The sequence below is a fragment of the Tamandua tetradactyla genome, chromosome 23 (genome assembly GCF_023851605.1).
Source record: "Tamandua tetradactyla isolate mTamTet1 chromosome 23, mTamTet1.pri, whole genome shotgun sequence".
Classification (NCBI taxonomy): Eukaryota; Metazoa; Chordata; class Mammalia; order Pilosa; family Myrmecophagidae; genus Tamandua; species Tamandua tetradactyla.
The window spans coordinates 8,203,062-8,223,624 of NC_135349.1; the positions used below are offsets into that span (position 1 = coordinate 8,203,062).

The 20,563-nt window shown below is 41.2% G+C and overlaps 1 protein-coding gene across 4 annotated transcripts in view; it reads left to right on the top strand.

Annotated features, from left to right (window-relative positions):
- The window catches only part of ZSCAN21 (zinc finger and SCAN domain containing 21), a 49,270-nt gene extending 31,829 nt beyond the window's left edge, over positions 1-17,441 (top strand). The window contains exons 5-7 of one of the 4 annotated variants that reach the window (XR_013167803.1): positions 3,665-3,743; positions 6,577-7,051; positions 9,736-17,441. Coding sequence is in view for 1 of the 4 variants with exons in the window: in XM_077140696.1 (XP_076996811.1) it covers positions 3,665-3,714 (50 nt within the window). In the remaining 3 variants the exon portion in view is untranslated. Of the gene's footprint in view, positions 1-3,664; positions 3,744-6,576; positions 7,519-9,735 lie in introns of those variants that run through there. The other 3 variants (XR_013167802.1, XR_013167804.1, XM_077140696.1) reach the window with 3 other exon arrangements.
- Positions 17,442-20,563: the final 3,122 nt, after the last annotated feature.

Genomic DNA, 20,563 nt, shown 5'->3' on the forward strand with positions numbered 1-20,563 from the left:
CTATAAACACTAGTATTTTACCTCTTCAAATACCAGAAAAGACTACACCTTCAAAACACTGTGATTGCACCTTTACTCCTCCTCCCCAGTTGTCTTCCTTATTTTATTCAGATCATCTGGAATTTTAGGTCCATACACTATTTTGCCTATGCCTTTAATTTCTTAGGTTTAATTTAAAGGAATTATAGTATGTTTCCAGATTATTAACACTTATTTTGGAAGACTTCACTATATATTTTACTTGTTTATTGTTCATCATCACTATTATGTATACCATGTCATCTTCTCTCTTGGATTTATATTTTGCTTTGCTTGTGTACATCCTCAAGTAACCCATCATAGGTGATAAATTTTAGAATCACAATTTTTTTTTATTAATTAAAAAAAATTAACACAACATTTAGAAATCATTCCATTCTACATATGCAATCAGTAATTCTTAATATCATCACATAGATGTAGAATCATAATATTTTAAGATGATCTTAATTTTGCTCTTACACTTGAATTATAATTTTAATACCTTTTTGGTAAATTGTTTCTCTTTTTAACATTTCCTGTGGGCATTTTCAAACATATAGACAAAAATAACAAAATGAACCAACAGGTACCCTCACCCTATGTTCTAATTTGCTAGCTGCCGGAATGCAATATACCAGAAACGGAGTGGCTTTTAAAAAGGGGAATTTAATAAGTTGCAGTTTACAGTTCTAAGGCCAAGAAAATGTCACAATTAAAACAAGTCTATAGAAATGTCCAAGCTAAGGCATCCAGGGAAAAAGATACCTTGGTTCAAGAAGGCTGATGAAGTTCAGGGTTTCTCTCTCGAGTGGAAGGGCACATGGTGAACACAGTCACAGTTTCTCTGTCATCTGGAAGGGCACATGGCAAGCGTGGCGTTATACGCTAGCTTCTCCTCCTAGCTTCCTGTTTCATGAAGCTCCCTGGGAGGCATTTTCCTTCTCCAAAGGTTGCTGGCTAGTGGACTGTGCTTCTCGTAACTATGTTGTCCTGCTCTGCTCTCTCTGAATCCCCTTCGTTCTCAAGACCCACCCAAATGGGTGGAGACATGTCGTCACCTAATCCAGTTTAATAACCACTCTTGATTAAATCACATCTCTAGGGAGATGATCTGATTACAGTTTCAAACATACAGTACAGTGTTGAATAGGGATTACTCTGCCTTTATTAAATGGGATTTAGATTAAAACATGGCTTTTCTAGGGGATATACATCCTTTCAAACCAGCACACTTTTGCAATATTCTGCCATTCTTGTTTCATTCATCCCTTCTCACTTTTTGTTTTTAATTGTTGGTATTTGAAAGTTAATTTGTGTAAAATTCTCAATTCAAAATAATTTTTCCTTAGAACTACAAAGATCTGCTTTGTTGCAATCTTGAACCAAGTTTGCAAATGAGAAATATATCAGTTTGATTTCTGATTCTTTGCTGGTAACCATGTTTTTCTTCCTGATACATATTTTTAGGTTTTTAAAAAACTGTACTCTTGGAGATCAGAATTTGTACTATAATATGCCTTGATGTGGGGCTTAAACCACCCTCCCTCTGCCCCCTCCTGGCCCCATTACTCTTGCTCAGTACTTGGTAGGCCCTTTCTATCTAAAGACTAGATCATTCTTCAGTTCTGTGAATTTTCCTTCTGTGTCTTTTATTCTATATGCTCCACCTCCCCCAGCCAGTCTATGGATCTGTTCTCTGTAACTCTATTAAACACATTTGCCAGTATATAGATGTATCTTTCAGAAGTGGATTTACACGTAAGCATAGGAAAACAGGCATAATTCGACACTACTGGTGGGCGTGTTGATTGGTGGACTCATTCATTAACTCAGCAATTCAACCTCCAAGCACTGAGTCTTCAAGACATTTGCAGAAGTGTAAGAGTACAAAGGAATGGCTCTCCATTGCATTTTTGTTTATAGAGGAGAAATCTATGAAGCAATCTAAGTGTCCATCAGTGGGGAATTGGCAAAATTGTGGTAAATTCATATATCAGAATGCTGTGCAGCTATTAAAAGGAGTGCATAGACTGAAGAGTATCGATATACATAAATACCCAAAATATAAGGTGGGAAAAGTTACAGAAGACCATGCATAGTATACTTCTATTTGTACTTAACCCAACCCCCCAGATATATATATTCATAATACGAACACTATATGTTCACACATATGGACATTATAAATGTCTATATGTGTGTTAATACACATATGGAGACTATGTTTGTCTGTGTATTTATCTCCATATTGGTTTGAACCTTAATAATATTGTAGTTGTTTCAGCCATATTTAGTTATCAAAATAGTTTTTAAATAACTTTTTTAGGCTTTTAATAAACTTTCTTAATAGGGAAAATTTCAGAAATACATAAAAGTAGACAAAATAGTTTGATAACCCCCATAGAGCCATCATCCAGCCCCAACAAACATTAATGCTTGGCCAGTCTTTCCCTATCCTCCTTATTTTGAAGCAAATCCAAGACATCATACTTCATCTATAAATATTTCTGTGTGGATCTTTAAAAGATAAGGTCACTGTCTTTTAAACCTAAGCACAATAGTACGTAGGCTTTTGAGATTTAGTCTTAGCTCAAAAATACTTAAACCCAATTTAAGTTCTCCCTCCCCAGCCAGCTTGGAGAACGGAGGCTAGCCGAACTGGAGTTGGGGCAGGGGCTGTTCTCTGACCACCCCCATCCGTCTTCCTCTGCGGTTGGTTTGAAGAGCCAGATGAGAGAAAAAACAAGACACTGCTTTAGGAGACCCCCACGCAACTTTTCAGTTAGCCTTTGCTATGCCTCTCTGTTGTGGGTGGTCGGAGGTCCCCTCGAGCCTATGGATGAGCACCTCCCTCTTGGCCTAAGCCTGAGATACCTGCATGGCTTTGCAAGATCAAGCCACAGCTCGTGAGGTGAAGGTGACTGTACAGCTGAGGTGGCATTGAGGCTGATGGTGAGTGGATGTGAGGATACCTGGGCATCCTTATTAGCTAGCAGGACAGCCTGACACAGGAAGTCTCCATAAAATTTAGCTGTTGTTAGATAATGCTAATTGCCATGGTTTGCTAAGGCCCAGTCACATCACTCTGTTGACTCTTTAGAACACTGAGACTCTATAAAGGTTTCATGCACTAGGTCTGCTTTCCTGAAACAAAATTCCCAGAGGTTCCTAGGTCAGATAAATCCTGAAACTCAGAGGGACCAGCCTCTCCAGGATTATCAATCACATTCCCCTGTCCTTTAGTGTGGACACCCCTTCTCAACATGACAAAGTCAAAACAGGCATTGCCCAAAGATCCCTACAGATTGGGAGAATGATTAAAGAAGAAGGTGGAGGTATAACAGAAAACGGGATTGAACAAACAAGTATGACTGCTGAATCACTATGTTAATATTCTTTCTAGCCTCCAATGTTTTGGAGCAGCTAGAAGGGAGATTGAGATGGTGGAATGGTAACCCATAACAAACTCTGGGATCTGTTCTGTAACTGCTTATTGAAGTGTGCTTTGAAAATTATTGCTTTTTCCTTTCTTTGCTTTGTATATATGTTATATTGTACGATTAAAAAAAAAGTTTTAAAAAAATTAGCTGTTGTTATCTTTCGTTTGAAGGGAGTGTTCATGGCTGCTTTTCTTCCCCCTCAGCTCTGTGTGATCCTTCCCAGTCCCCTGTGAAAGGCCCAGATGCTCAGTAATGGCTGCTGTCCTGTCAGAAAAGCCACAGGTGAGTGTCAGTCCTCTTTGTCCCTTCTAAAGTCCCATCACTACTGGTGGTGTTTCCTCAGCCTCTGGCTTTTTGTCGAATGATCTCCTCCCCAGCCGAGCTAGCAGAGAGATGTCATCCCCTGATGGGTCTTGCCGGTCACCTGAGTCCCACATACACAGAGAGGTCGGGACCAAGAGGCCTCTGTTCTGTCTGGGCCAGCTGACCCTTCCATCCTGGCCCTAAACAGTGGGATTGGTCACTGGAATATAGACATGTATTATTTCAGGATTCATGAGCATTTGAGGAAGTGGCTGTGTATTTCTCCCAGGAGGACATCTATAGAGATGTGATGCTGGAGAAACACAAGATCTAGGTCTCATTGGGTAAGGGCCATTGCTTTCCCTATTTCGCTGCCCCGAACTAAAAATCTGTATCTTGGGTTTCTTTACTTCAACCTATATTACTGAATCTGCCTCAGTTATTCTTTTGGAATGAGACACAACACAGACATTTAAAAATAACAGTAGTTTTGGGGTCTCGATATTTCTTGATAGTTGAGAAAATTCTTGTCCACCAATGTGACATAGGAATAGAGAGACCCTTAAGACACAGAGGCAGGATGCTTTGCTTCCTGGCGACACATTCTTATTTCCGAGTCTCTGTTCTGCTCATTAAAACATGGGGAAGGAAAGGGGGTTGCAGACTGAGCTCAACCACAAGAACACTGATTCTATCAATCATTCTATCAAAACCCCATATAATCTTGGGACACTTGAAATCCCAATGAGCTTCCATGATTGAGAAGATACACAGCTGCTGTGCCAGGAAGGTGACACATTCTGACTCCATGTGGAGAGGACACGGAAACTTGCCTTTGTGACCCTCCCAGACTTCACTCTATGTGTCTCTTTTGACTTCTTATTTGGATCTTTTTACTATAATAAAACTAGAATCAATGACTTTCCTTGACCCCTCAGAAGGGAGAAATATTCCCAACCAAAAGAAAAAAAAAAGCACACTGCTTTGCCCTAGTTCTGGTTTTGTCAGATATAGCTGATTATGTATTGAATTGATGTTTTCTTGGTAATAAAGCCTCAGGGTCCAACTCATGTGCTGCAGCAAGATAAACTGGTGACCATGTGAGTTTATCCAAGGAAAGACCGGTAAAAAGCAGAGACCTTAACCAGAACCATGGTCCATGGATTGGAATTTGGTAACTATTATATCTAGAAGCCAAACCTGGAAATTTCAAGTTTAGGAATTCAGTCTCCATAAAGTTTACTTCAGATACACTGAAATACATGGACCCAACAAGGGCAGCTGGGCTGCAATCTGTCATTTGAAACTAGTTTTATTATTCAAGTTTTTCTAGGAGTTAATCACACTTTTCCAGGCTGAATGATTACATCCATGAAGCAGCACCCAAAAACATTATGAAGTTAAGAGAACCTAAATAAATGAGACATTTAAGAATTATGGCTCTCCAGCCTTGATTTTGAAGAAGCCAATAACATCTAATGGCTCTGAAACAGTAAAGTAGTTTATTCGTAAGAAAATGATAAGCCATGAGAGGTAGGTAGCTCCAGAGTACAGAGTAGGCACCTAGTTAAATTAAAGGATTGATTTGCCAGAAGGCAGACATTTATCTGATAATGGTGTATAGCTCTTGATTCACCCAAGATTTGCATCCAAAGAGGATTGACTCATTCCTATAGCTCCCCAAGATCCCTACATTTAACAAGACTTCTTTATGAAATTGGCTTTCCTGAAGCCCTTTATTCAATCAGTAACCACAGTTGATCCTTGAAACCCCATTCTACTCTTGGACAAACATTCTGCCTCTTATACAAAAACAGAACTTTACAACTGTTAGAAACGGGAAGGATTATTTATTTCAATTCACGCATCCTAACTAATGTTCAAAAAGGGAGCACAATTTTCTCAAACATAGCAAGTAAGTAATCAAATGGGGACCCAGAACCAGTTTCTGGGGTCTCAACCCAGGGTACTTTCCATTCTAGTATCAATTTTGCTGCCTCTATTTGATAAGAAGTCACTTGGACGGAAAAACCAGTTTCTAGTGTTCTTTTTCCCGTCTCCCATTAACTTTCAATTTACCCTTGCACTAATCCCATTTTCCTTTATTAAATGACAACTTAAAACCATGATTGGAACAGTAATTTGAAACAGAAACAAACAAAAACATGGGGCTTCTTTTACTGTCATTGAATACCATCTTTCCAGTTTTTTCCTACTTCCCTTGTGTAACTGCTCTTTTCTTTCAAGCCAGGGATTAATTTCCAGGTCTTCAGTAAAAATTATAGAATTTTCTTTATAACAAGAGAAAGAAAACTAGCTAATTGTCTTTCTGAGGTAAAATGATCTATTTGTTATACATTCACTTTTTGTCTTCAAATTTCCTTTATTTCCACAAGAGAAGTAAATGCTGGAACACCTTTTTGCTGGTCTGAAACTGTTATGTACCCCAGAAAAGCCATGTTCTTCTAATCCAGTCTTCTAGGGGCAATTTAGGGATCTTGAGGAGCTATAGGAATGAGCCAGTCCTCTTTGGATACAAATCTTGGGTGAATCAAGATTTGTCCCATTGGTGGTGGGACCTTTTGATTAGGTTATTTCCATGGAGATGTGACCCCGCCCATTCAAAATGAGTATTAATCCACTTACTTGAGTCCTTTAAGAGAGGGACATTTTAGAGAAGACACAGACGCTTGGAGATGCAGACAAAAGTACCCCAGGAGATGCTAAGCAAAAACCCACAGTAACTGAAGGAGCCAGAACCTAGAGAGAGCAAGGGGAAGCTAAGAGATGAAATCCAAAATTTGCCCCGTAGAAGCTAAGAGAAGACCCACAGACATTAAAGACAGAAAGCCACTGGAATCAGAAGCTGAAAGCAGTGGAACTGGGAGCAAGGACCAGCAGATGCCGGCCATGTGCCTTCCCAGCTGACAGAGGTATTCCAAATGTTGGCAGCCTTTGAATCTTCAGAGTCCAGGTATCATCTTGTTGATGCCTTAATCCAAACATATTCGTGGCCTTAAAACTATAAATTTGTAACCTATTAAATACCTTTTGTAAAAGCCAGTCTATTTCTGGTATATTACATTCAGCAGCATTAGCAAACTGTAACAACTTTGTTTACTAACACAAACTGCTTCCTATTTCCTTACTCCTGAGCAGGGTTTCCAACTGCCAAAACTGCTGTGATCTCTAAATTGGAATGAGGGGAGAAACCCTGGGCTATGCTTCACCCCCACCCCCACTCCCAGAGCTACAAATAAAGAATTTCTGCTAACTACTGAAAAGAGGTGAGTAAGGGAGAGCCAAAGATATGGGGTCAAAAGGTAGTAAGAACTCATCTCAGAAAGAGTTTCTGACTGTTTTGAACTCCTGGTTACAGCTGACTACCACAAGGCTAGGTGGGGGAGCTCTCATCTCTCTGCCCTGTTAGGGTGTCCTGGCACTGATCCTCAGGGCTGACTCCTTCCATTCTTCCCCATTTACCTTCTCCAATATCACATTGTTGTCGCTAACCTCTGCCACTGAATTTCTCATCTGTAAAATGGGAATTATATAACTTAATGAATTTTACCACTAGGCTTGGTGTGGGGATATCAGCTCAAACCCTGCCACCAAGCACCTGGTGTATTTGAGCACGTACTGTGGGTTCAAGTGTGACAGGTGCCCTATAGACCCAGGAGCAAGATGGCAGCACTTCATCTTGAGGAAACTGTGACATAGTTCCATAAATATAAATGATTATAGGTATCCTATTTTTAATGCCAAGTAGCTATTAGAAACTATGAGGTGCTTTTGACATGAATCTTTTCATTTAATCTTCACCACAACTCTGGAAGGCATGCATTTACATTCTTACTTTACAGACAAAGAAACGGAGACCCACAGAGATTAAGTAGTTTGCAGAAAGTTTCAAGATAGGAATATGCTCGGGTTCATATGGCTTGTAACTGGCAACACTGGTATATCCCTTGTCAAAGGGATCTCTGGAAATGACGTAAATAGTGATGAGACAGAGGGAATCTCTTCAAACACTTCAGCAACCTGTATTCTTGGAATACTTCTGTGTTTCCCTTGGTTGAGTAAAGTAAGTCCCAGCCCTACTTCGCCCCAGCTGTAGTTATAGTTTCCTGCTTCTACTCCCTCAGACATGAGGACAACGGGGACTAGAGAATCCTATGGCACAAGAACATTTTGTCTCACACTTAAGAGCCCTCATTTGACAATTGATCCTATAAGGCCTTAATTCAGCCTTGTTCTCCTTTAGAGAGTAATTCACTAGAAATTAAACAAAATTATCTGCAAAAGATCATTTTGAACTGAACTAAAAACAAACAACAGGGCAGGCCATGGTGCCTCAGCAGGCAGAGTTCTCACCTGCCATGCCAGAGACCCGGGTTCAATTCCTGGTGCCTGCCCATGCAAAAAAATTAAAAAACAAACAAAAAATTAGTGGACTATGCTGACTTATCCAAAGAAGCATTTAAAATTGTTCCCAAGTATAAGAGCTACCTAATTACTATAAGTTCTATGGAGTCCAGCAGAAGTTGTTCCAATGGGTGCAAGCACAGGAGACTTGCAGAGCCTCATTTTGCACGTCAAAGGGCTACCTGTAATGCAGGTGCTTGTCTCTCTCACAATATAGCCAACAATATAGCCCTCTGCCCACCCACATTTTACTTTGGGTATATCAGCAGTCTTCACTAGACCCTTTTTTCTGTAAGACAGATATAGTAAATCCTGTTTTGAAAGGTGGAAATTATTTTTAATTCTTTTTATTAGAATGAAAACAGATTGTGACAAAGGTTTAGTTGTTGCACGAAGTAAGAAGCAATCATGTTTTGCTCTAGCTGAATTCCTTTCATGTCACTGCAATGCCAATAAAGGACGTGGACCCCATTCCCGGCCTCTTTCAGAAGTCCGTACATGATCCACTGGGCCTTCCCACCTTCCATGAACACCCCCCTTTATTAAATGATGTAGGAGTGATACCTAAACTCAGTCAAGAGGAAAAATCCTAGGTGTTGGTTCCCCCTTGATTCAGAATAAAAAGAATATAGTACCTTTAATATAATTGGTCAGTACCAACTTCAAAATGATAAGGAAGCAAGTAGCCTATCCAGGAAGCTGCCAATTTTAAATCATGTCAAGGGGACTGATAAACACAGGACCTTTCTTTTATTTCCAAGCCATCCCTCTTTAATCATCATCCCATTTGCCTACAGAATTTGTCTTTACACTCTTGCTAAAATTCCTTGCAAGAGTGTAAAGGAATTTTACATGTAAGGAATTTGTTTTCCTTACATGTAAAAAGGAAGCTGTGGCAGTCAATGGAACGGACTTGGAAAAGGCCTAAAGGGTTGCTGTGAGCGTAGAGGCTTATAACCTGTTCAGTCTTTCCATTCAACCAGAGCATTTCCAGGCCTCGCTCTGTTTGCAGCCCCACCAGTTGGTCCAAAAGGTACAGCAGAAAGAGAGGTAGTCCTTACTACCGGCAGAACATAGACACTGTCATGTCCATGGATATGTGTATTGATATAAATTTTTAGTATCATATAATTTTTTTAATTATATAAGACATTTATGTGCTTGCAAAGTGAAAATTACACAATAGCGTTCTTTCAGAGAAGTTTCACTTCCATTCCTGAGTTTTTCATTCTGTTCCTTTTCTAACTGTTGGCTTTAGATTTATTTTTCTTACAGTTTTTTTAATTAGAAAAGTTATAGATTTTCAGAAAAATCATGCAAAAAGTACAGCGTTCCTATATACCACCCTTCACACGCAATTTTCCCTATTAACACTTTTCATTAGTGTGGTAATTTTGTGACAACTGATGAAACAATATAATTATAATTATACTATTAAATACAGTAAGTTGTTTACATTAGGGTTCACTGTGTGTTGCACAATTCTATGGCTTATAAAAATTTTTATTCTGGTAACATATATAGCAACCTAAAATTTTATTCCCAGAAAATCCCCCACTGGAGAAACAGCCTACAAAAATAAGAAAGTTGACAGAAATGTCAGCATTCTCCCGGAAGAAAAATTGAATTATTCATCCACTGGGAATCATTAGAAAATCCCCCAGAGTAAAGAAACCCTATTTATGTACAGGGAAAACCTGCTGTCGGGAGCCCCATCTTATAATGCACATGAGAAAACATACATGAGAGAAGTCCTTTGTGTGTACTGATTATGGGAAAGTATTTACTGGCAACTCCGCCCTTGAAAGCATTGGGAAATCCTTACAGGGGAGAAGTCGTTTAAGTGTGATGACTGTAGAAAATCCTTCAACCAGAACTCCCACCTTATTTTACATTAGAGAATTCATTCTAGAGAGAAACCATGTAAGTGTTGTGAATGTAGAAGAGCCTTCTGGAATTGCTTACAGCTCTCTCAACATAAGAGGATACACACTGGCGAGAAACCCTGTTCTTGTAATCAGTGTGAGAAATCATCCCTCCTATCACACATCTTACCAAGCTCAGAGAGAAACCTTATAAAATGCAATAACTTTGGGAAAGCATCCTGTCAGAAATCAAATCTTACAAGTCAGAGAATCCACATGGGAGAGAAATCTTACAAATGCAACGGCTGTGGGAAAGCCTTCTGCCAAAGCACAAACCTTATCATGCACCGACATATTCACATGGGAGAGAGGCCCTCTGCACGTTATTGGTGTGAGAAAATCCGTTTTAGTAGGGACCTCACAACCATCAGGCCCTCCACGCTGAGAAAAGCCTTGTCAGTGTAACCACTGTGAGCAAACTTTCGGTCAAAGATAAAATCTTCTCATCCTTCAGAGTATCCATACTGGCGAGAGACCCTGTTACCGTGAGCAGTGTAGAAAAGTATTCCACCTTAGCAGGAATCATACCAGACACCTGAGAGTCCACGCCAAACAGAAACCCCGTAAACGCCAAGTATGTGGGAAAGCCTTCAGCCAGAGCTCAAGCCTTATTCTTTATCAGAGCAAGCATCCATCCTGGAGAGAAGCCCTGTGCATAGGGTTGGTGTGAGAGAAACTTCTGTCTTAGGAGAGATCTTACCAAACACCTCAGAGTTCACTCTAGAAGGAAACCTGACATGTGAAGTGTGTGCAAGACAGCCTTCAATTACAGTTAGAATGACTCAATTACAGTTAAAATTAATATACAGTTAGAGTGAAATGCTGGTGATTGGGGAGGGGGAGGGGTGGGGGGTATGGTATGTATGAATTTTTTTCTGTTTTCCTTTTATTTCTTTTTCTGAATTGATGCAAATATTCCAAGAAATGATCATGATGATGAATATGCAACTACGTGATGAAATTGTGAATTACTGATTATATACGTAGAACGGAATGATCAAAAGTTACGAATGTTTGCGTTTGGTGTTTTTTTTGTATTTTAGAAAAATTTAAAAAATTAATATATAGTATGCATATGAATATTAGATCAGCATAAGAGAAGATCGCCACACTGGAGAGAGGTCCTGAAATTGTTATAAATGGGAGGTACCCTGCATTGGGAACCTAAACTGATAGTTCAGGAAGACCTTGTGAGTATGATGCATCAAAAACTTCAACAAGAAAGACTCCAACAGGCAGCTGAGGTGGTGGCATGGCGCAGGGTAGGCGTGGGGGTTCTTCAACAGCTGTTTGAATCATATTCTTCAACTGTGGCCTTTATTCTTGGAAGACATTTAAACATTCAGTGTATGTTAAAGTCAGAAGATGTTCTAGGGTAGCTCAAAAGCATATCTAAACTAGAAATTCCTTTTATAACAAGTGTGAGAATAGTTTTAAACATTTGTAAAAAGTTATTTAAAAATTATTTGAGGGTTGTCGTTCTGTCTGGAGAAACACCACAGAACCTGGCTGGCAGCTCCCGAGGTCACAAGCTGCCACTCTGGGAGGCCCCTCCAGCTACTGATAACACGCGCTTCCTGAGCTTGTACATGTGTATTCTTTATGGTAAGCACTTGACTGGCATGAACTCATTTCAGCCTCAAAACTCTACCAAGTAACAATTGGTTATTGATAAGAAAATTGAGGCTTACAGAGGGGAGTAATTGGCCAAAGAGTCCCACACAGTAAGTCATGGGGCAAAGCTACGGATATCTGACTTCAGAACTCACTCCATTAGCTCGAGGAGGATATGGACCATATCACTTTAAAAAAAAAAAAGTTTCACTGGCAATGAAGGTGACCATCAAAGAATCCATCTATATTTATGGTAAGATTGCACACTGAATACAGATAATGAAGTCAACAGTAGTAGAGAATGGCTTACTGGTGCTCATCAGGTCAACGGTCTGATTGGATTCATGTTTTTTTTCAATTCCACTAGGTCTGTCTCACACTTTTAGTTCATCATGCTATTCACAACCCTCCCTCCATACACACACACACACAATTTACTGAGTCTCTATTACCGTTCAAGCCACCGCTAAGTAACAGCCCATTTTTAGAGCTCAGCAAAACATAATGCTAGCTGGTAATTTAAGTATTACATTTGTAAATAAAATATTTTTACGCTGCATTTATTGATCTAATAGCTATCTTTATCAGTTCACACGGACCACTTAATACACTTTCCTGAATTCTCTTTTCAGCAGTATAGTACTGATGATAGAAGAGAAAATAGAAAATTCTTTGATATGATCGACTGATTCCTATTGGCATGGGGAATAAGCCAGAAAGTCTTGTGGGCAATCTTCTCTTTTTAACCTCTACATTCTTTTCTCTACCTTGACATAATATCTACCTTGATACCATAATTAGAAGTTGTCAACTGGTCATCTGGTTAAAATGGTAGGGGGAAGAGACTTTTATATTTAATCTACTAGCATGATTTGAAAAGGATAAAAATAGAAAAAGAAAAATTAATCTATGAAACTTAGAAACAAAACCCCAAAACTCAGACAATGAACAATGTTTCCTGGAATAATATAATTTTGATTAAATCCACAGAGAATAGCAAGACCCAAGACACAACTTCTTTACATTTAAAGCACAGTATGGATTTCTCTAGAAGTTAATTTGAGGATCCTGAAAGTCCTACCAATAATTCCTCACATAAAATGACAAAGGTGAAGAGAAAAGACAGACATTGAGAGGAAGGGACATCAGTCTAAGAAACTTTTCTACACTTTAAGAGATTGATTAGCAAGTCTGGTTTCCTAACACAGGAAAAAAAATTCTGCAGGCAATTGGGATAGAGGAAAGAAAGGCCATAATAACTTATTACTGGTTTCATGGCTGAAGTCAGCTTATCAGAAAGAAAGAACATGCACCAAGCAAAGTCCTTTTAAACTATGGGGACCTCATGTCTAGATAGACATTTCAAAAATGATCTGTATTTCATCTGCCTGAGCTGCTTAATTCAAATGGTAGTGGCCTAACAAGGAGGTGTCATTTCAGGACAGGGGACTTATCAAATTTGTTGGAAAGTATTTTGAGACCAACAAATTGATGGTCTAAATTGAACCAAACTCACCTCAGGCAGCTACAAGACAATTTAGAGATTACACATCATCAATATTGTGCCATTAATCAAGTTCAAAGGATAAAATTAAAAGTCTGTAAGTAAACAGGTAAAGTAAGGCAAATGCACCCATGCTGATAATAAATAGTAGTCCTATATAGGAGGGTCCCCTTTCAAAAAGATTATAAACAAATGTTTCAAACAGGACATGCCCTAAAATATTATAAACATAAACCCTAGGTACCCTCTAATCCACAATTAGGTACTTTCTTATAAACCTTCCCACATAATCCTCATAATTGGCTTGAGTCATGGTTATTATCACCTCTGGTTTTACAGATTTTAAGGATATGGAAAATTGAAGTGAAAGCATTCAATCAAGATCATGACACTAGCAAATGGCGGAAGTTGAATTCTATCTGAGAAGACAATGACTTCAGCCTTCACCCAGCACTCCTCCCCACAATATTCCCTTAGCCTGGGGACTGGTGTTCTGAATTCTGCCCCTCTTTCTGGCTTACCATACCACCTCCAACACTGTAGGAAATCTTAATCCCTCCTGGCTTCAGAGACTGAAGAAGGAACATGACAGTGGCCTGCATCTCTAACCCTAACTGCCCATTCTCTGTGGGACCCTAGTTTCACCCCACCTCCTCCTCTGCCCTCCAAAAAGAGTGTCTTGGGTGACTCTGAGGGGGTGTAAGTTGGTGCAAATTTTGAGGTTTCACTTCCTGTCCCTATAGCCTCGTGGCCGTTAGTGTGCAAATGTTCATGTATGTTTGTGCATGTGGGCATGCTTTGTACCACTCCAAGTTTTAGGGGTCAGAAGCAGAAGGTGGGGAGCGCTAAAACAGTAGGAGTGAGGGCACAGAGCAGTGCTGCCTTTAGACCCCTCTTGTGCCTGGCTCCCAACCTCTGTCTTCATAGAAATTCAGGGATGTGGCTTTAGTAATTGTCCCATCTAGATCCAGCACCAATGTTTCCCTCTCAACAGGGTCATTCCTGTCCTCAAACATCCCATTATTTTATCCCTCTAAAAATTTTAAAGCGCACCTCCTTATTGCACCTCCACCTCCAGCTTCCTTCCCATATTTCTGCTCCATTCTCCCACAAAACTCCTTGAAAGAATAGTCTATTTTCTTGGTCTCCGTTTTTCACACCATTCTCTTGAATGGTCTCCGATCTAGACTTCTCCCTGCCTCTCCATCAAGACCGCCGTATGACGTGGTCCAATGGTCAGTTCTCAGTCCTCATCTCACCTGCCCTCAGCAGCACAGGCACAGTTGGGTCTCCCGCCTCCTGGAAACACTTCCTTCACCCTTCCAGTGCAGCCCCTCTTCACGCTTCTTGACCTCATTGGCCACTCTCTGTCTCCCATGCTGGTTCCTCCTCCATCTCCCTAATCTCTGCACTCTGGAAGAAGACCCCAGGGCTCCTTCTTTCAGTTTCTTCTCTCCATCATCTACATCCACTTGCACGCCAGATGGAGCTCCCTTCAAAAGAAGCCATGGTCACTTTGCTATATGACTCTACAGCAACTCCGAGTTCACTCAGGGAATGTACCAGACTCCTTCAGTGACTGACAGGGCCACACCAGTCAGGATTCAGCCAGAGAGCACAGCCAGCGGAAGATGTATATTAAGAGATTTGTTGTAATGAATTGGCTTAGGTGATTGGAGGGGTTGGTTAGGCAAAATCCAGAGGGCAGGCCACCAGGAGGGGCAGGCTGGAACTTTTCGACACACAGCTGATACTGCTATCCACTGGTGAAATTCCTTCTACTGGAAAGGTTCAGCTTTTAAAGCCTTTCAGTTGATTGGATCAGGCACACCCAAGCTATCTAGGATAATCTTCCTCACTTCAAATCAACTGTTTGTGGATTTTAATCACATCTACAAAACATCTTCACAGCAAAGCCTGGGTACTTGGAAACTTGTCAAGTAGACACATCATACTGACTGTCACACACACCCTTTCCTCTTTGGCCTTATTTTGTCCTGCTCTGCGCCACTGCTATTTGCTTATCTGCTTATTGTTTCTGTTTCTACTTGAATATAGACTCCAGGGACTTTGTTTTGTTCCCTGCTGCATCCCCAGTGGCTAGAACTATGCCTAGGCAGGTGTCCAATAAATTTTAACTGAATAAATGAATTAACCAAACGGATAAATTGAGAAATGAATGTTTCACACGATGCCTGAACCTCTGCTATAACACTCAGCCTCTTTCTGAACATTCCCTGATCTCTGGAACCTCTACCCTCAGTGGCTAGGAGTCCTCTCTCTAAAGCCATCCCTTTAATCCCCAGACAAACAGACTCATTAGAGCAAATCTCTCATGCTGCATCTCCCAACATCCTGCGGCCCTGCCCAGCCCTCATCACCTACGCCCCCCTCCCCGCCATAGCCCTTCCCCACCTCTCATGAGAGCTCTCATAACTCTGCTGACCTCTATCTCTAACTCCCTCTTAGGTGGCCACCCAAAGCAAACATGATTTTCCACATGATCCTCACAGGAAGGACAGGCGCTCTCACTTCCCTCCTTCTATTAATGTAGTCTCAGTTCCCAGATGCATTGTTGTCAGGTCACACCAGGCTCCCCAAGACACAGCATCTGGCTCTGAAGAAGCCAACCATGAGATTGGGAGGCTGGGTCTGGAAGGGAAATGGGTGTCACGGGTGGTGGGCAGGGGGTAGCTTCGGCCTCCAGGGCTCCTGGTCTGTGGGTTGAGGGTCCCTCCCCACAGGAAGGCACATAAGATAGTCTGTTTTCTCCCTAGTACCTACAACTGTGTCCTAAACCTTACAGACACTTACAAGTACTTGTTTGAACACACTGGATCCACTTGGATTGAATTCTTGCCCAAATACGGTCCATTCTCCCTGGATCCTTTCCCCAGTTCTTCCCTACCAGGTTCTTTTCAGCACCACATGCCCAGTTAAGACCCCAGAATGAGGGAATCAGTTCTAACCATTTGATGTCTGGAACAGCCTCACCTGCTGATCTTGACACATAAACCCAACTAACGCAGTGGTTCCCGTCACTGCCCACCTCACCCCAGTGAGCCCAAGGATATTCTCTGCTGTAGCTCACAAACCTGTGTGTTTGGTGACCAGGTCCCCCTTGGTTCCAGTCAGAGGAACTGCTTCAGAAACCCTATGCTGGTTTGAAAGGATTTATGTACCCTTGAAAAGCCATCTTTTAATCAAAATCCCATTTTGTAAAAGCAGAATAATCCCTATTCAATACTGTATGTAATTAGATCATCTCCCTGGAGATGTAACCCAATCAAGAGTGGTTGTTAAACTGGGTTAGGGGAGGTGTGTCTCCACCCATTTGGGTGGGTCTTGATTGGTTTACCGGAGTCCTATAAAAGAGGAAACATTTTGGAGAATGAGAGATTCAGAGAGAGCAGAGCAGAAGGACATAGCCACAAGAAGCAGAGTCCACCAGCCAGCGACCTTTGGAGATGAAGAAGGAAAATGCCTCCCGGGGAGGTTCATAAAACAGGGAGCCAGGAGAGAAAGCTAGCAGATGACGCTATGTTTGCCATGTGCCCTTCCAGATGACAGAGAAACTCTGTGTTCGCCATGTGCCCTTCCACTTGAGAGAGAAACCCTGAACATCATCAGTCTTCTTGAATCAAGGTATCTTTCCCTGGATGCCTTAGATTGGACATTTCTATAGACTTGCTTTAACTGGGATATTTTCTCAGCCTTAGACCTGTAAACTAGCAACCTATTAAATTCCCCTTTTTAAAAGCCATCGTGTTTCTGGTATATTGCTTTTCAGCAGCTAGCAAACTAGAACAGACCCAGAACCCCAACACAATTCACCTGCTTTGTCTACACAATTTTTTCCAAACTAAAATTCCCTGTTCCTGGACACACATCTCCCTAGTCCTTCCCGCTGAGCTGTTTCTAATCCTACTCAAAGTTCATTCAATATTCAGCCAATATTTATTAAGTGCTTTCTATATGCAGGCTCTGGGCTAGGTACAGAATATGTAATAGTGAGCAAGATTCAGTTCCTGACTTCAGAGAATTGAAAGTCTCCCATTTTTAAAAGCCTCGGTTTTTTGGTTTGTTTTATTTATTTATTTTTTTAAGTTCTGGATTTCTTTATTCAGTAAAATTCTGATCTTCCCCCAAACTTCTAGGTTGGGCCTGCACCTCTCTCTCTGCATATCCTTATTATACCACCTACCACCACTAAGAAATGGCAGGGCAAAAGACAGATGGAGGTTGGGTCCCTGACACCATACTCATGGCACCAACCCTGGGCCATTCTCCTTGACCAAGATGGCCTTAACTTCCTCTTAAGCTTGACTAAACTTTAGGCAGACTTCTCCTGACTCCAGACCCCTGACCTCCCTCTCACCCTGGGCCTTAACACTATCTGGGCACTAGCAGACTCTGTATTAATCAAGGTTCTCCAAAGAAACAGAACTGACAGATACATGTGTGCGTTTGAGTGTGTGTAAATATTATGAGATTTATTATAGGAATTCACTCATGTGACCATGGGGATTAGCAAATCCAAAATCTATAGGGCAGGCTGCAAGTTGGGAACTCTGATGAAGGTTTCAATAATTTCTCTAGGAGAAGCTGGCTAAAGTAGATAGAAATTCTTTCTGACTGCTGAAATAATAATTTCTCCTTTAAGGCTTTCAACTGATTGGATGAGACTTTTTTCATTGCCGAAGGCAATCTCCTTTTGTTATCTGTAGATGTAATCAGTCATCGATGCAATCAAGTGACTGATTTAAATCCATGAAATACCCTACCAGTAACAATCAGGCCAGTGCTTGCTTGACTAAACAACTAAACACCACAACCCAGCCCAGTTGACACAGGAACTTAACTATCACAGGCACCTAACTAAGGAGTCCCATATCTCCTTCTCCTTTTCCTTCTCCCCTGGCCCTTACAAGATCCAGGCCTAATCACAGCTAAAGAAAATACTCCAAACCAAATGAATGAATGACCCTATCTGCAAACTCAGTAAACCACTCACACAACCCCCTTAACTGCCTCCAGAACTTTTCCACTGGCCCACCTCACTCTTTCAAAACCCTGCTACTCTATGTCTCAGGAGAACTGACTTCTAGCCTCTCTACCCTGGTTAACATTGCCCAGTGTAATTTTTTTTTGTTTTTGACATTTTCTAGACTGAGAAATATACCTGAGATAGAAATACACATCTTTTTTAAAGTTTAAGTCACTACTATTTTGGGTCTTTATTATAGCAGACACATCTATATTCTAACTAAACTAATATGTTCATCAGATGATGAATAATGCCCAAAGCTATATTCCAATTATTATAGCCATCCAAATTAGGGTAGTGATTCTTTGCCTTATTGGATAGAAATTGTGAGAACCTAAGGTAGAAATGGTCCAGAAGGCATGCCAGGCAGTTAACCCTACTTACAATGAAAGTGTCTCTAAATCCTCCTCCATTTGTTGATGCTTCTCTTAATTCAGCTGCAATTTTGGTCCACTGAGGTCTCCTGGATTCATCTCTTCTCCTTCCCACAGCCTTCACCCTTGCCTAGGCCTTATGGCTTCATAACTTGCCCAAGGAGGCTCTCGTGGGCTCTTGCCAAGCATTGGTCTCCTTCGTCACATCTTGGCTCAGCTTTCACCCCAGCCCCAGAAGACACCCTAGCATTCCCTACCCTCCGAGATGTGCCCTTCTTCCCCTCATCTGCCTTTATCAATTGCCAGCCTTTCCTTGACACAAGGCCTGGCATATAATATGTATTTAATAAATATTTCTTTACCTGAGTGAAATGGAATACTTGTTTCTCCATCTGTTTTTTGTCAGAACAGAAGGAAGATTCTCACCCATGACTGTACTTCTTCTATCCATGTTCTCAATTTAGCTTTAATGCTATTTCCTCAGTGAAGCCTCTGGGGTCAACAACGGCCTCGCCCCTCCCTAAGCCGATCCTAAGTGTGCTTTCTGCTCAACCTCCCCAATATTTTACTTGTAGAGAGGCAATACAGTGGTGTCATTAAAAGCCCACACTGAGGAGACAGATTGCCCAAGTTTGAATCCCTGCTCTGCTACCTACTGGCTTTATAATGTTGGGCAAGTTACTTAACGTCCCAGTGCCTCAAGTTTTCTCAGCTGTAAAATAGGAATATCAATACCTTTAACACCACATGTGACTATAGTGAAGATGTGCTGATACGTGTAGTCAAAACCCTGCCTATTACCCAGGTAAGCAGTCTCTCTATATCAGCTATTGTTCTGCTTATTGAACCTCTCCAGCCTAACTGTCTGGTATTATTGATACATGATTGATGGCTCTCATTAGACAAGGACTCCTTCGGTGGAGGAACCAGGGCTCATTCATCTTTGTATCCCCTGCAATACATTTACCTGCTGAACTGATGTTAAAGAACTCCAAGGATCAGAAAGAGGACAGGGGGCCCCTGGAGAGGGGTGGGAGAGTCCCTGATGGTTCGGATGGATGAAGCCTGGGCCACCCTTCACTGTGCGCCCTAGGAACACCCATCCCCTCTCCCTTCCTTCCTCCCTGAACGCAGGTGGGAGCAATGACAGTACTCCCTCACCGCCTGGTTCTGAGGATGAAATGAGTTTCCACACAAAGCACTTAGAACAATGCCTGGTATACAGCAAGTGATCAGTGGGTGTTACTTATTACTCTTACTTCCTCTCTTTCTTAATATTACTTCTTCTGATTATGAAAGCAATGCATAATTTGAGGTGGAAAAGCATGAAAATGTAGGAAAAAAATACAACAGTGAATCAGATGTATAACCAATGCGTAACAGATGGGGTGAATGGCGTAATAAAAGTCTGGACAAGATGCAGAAGTGGAGGGAGGCATATGCAGTGGCCTAGAAAGGCTCCACAGAAAGGTGAAGTTTACGATCAGGTTTTCAAAGATCGGTAGGAGTTTGCTAGGTGGGAAAGCACTTAGGAAAGAACAGCCTGTGCAAAAGCATTAAATAGCATTTGTGTCCATGCTGTCGTTTTGCAAAGCTCCAGTAAGGGGGAGTGGGGTGGAAAAGGGAGTCAGGGTAAGAGAGCTAACAGCTAATCAAGGCAAGTAGGTGGGGCTAGAAAAATGATAAATAATTGGGATTTTGATCTAAGGAATAAAAAACCCCTGAGAGGTTCTGAGAGGTAAGATGCATAAGTCAATTTGTATTTGAGAAAGCGAATTCATGCAGAGGGATGAAGGACAGATTGGAGGGAAAAGAAAGGACAGGTTTGATATTGATGGTCAGCTGTAGGGGTGAGGAAATGAAGAGAAACATTATATTCAGAATAATTCCGGGGTTTCGAGCCTGCTGCC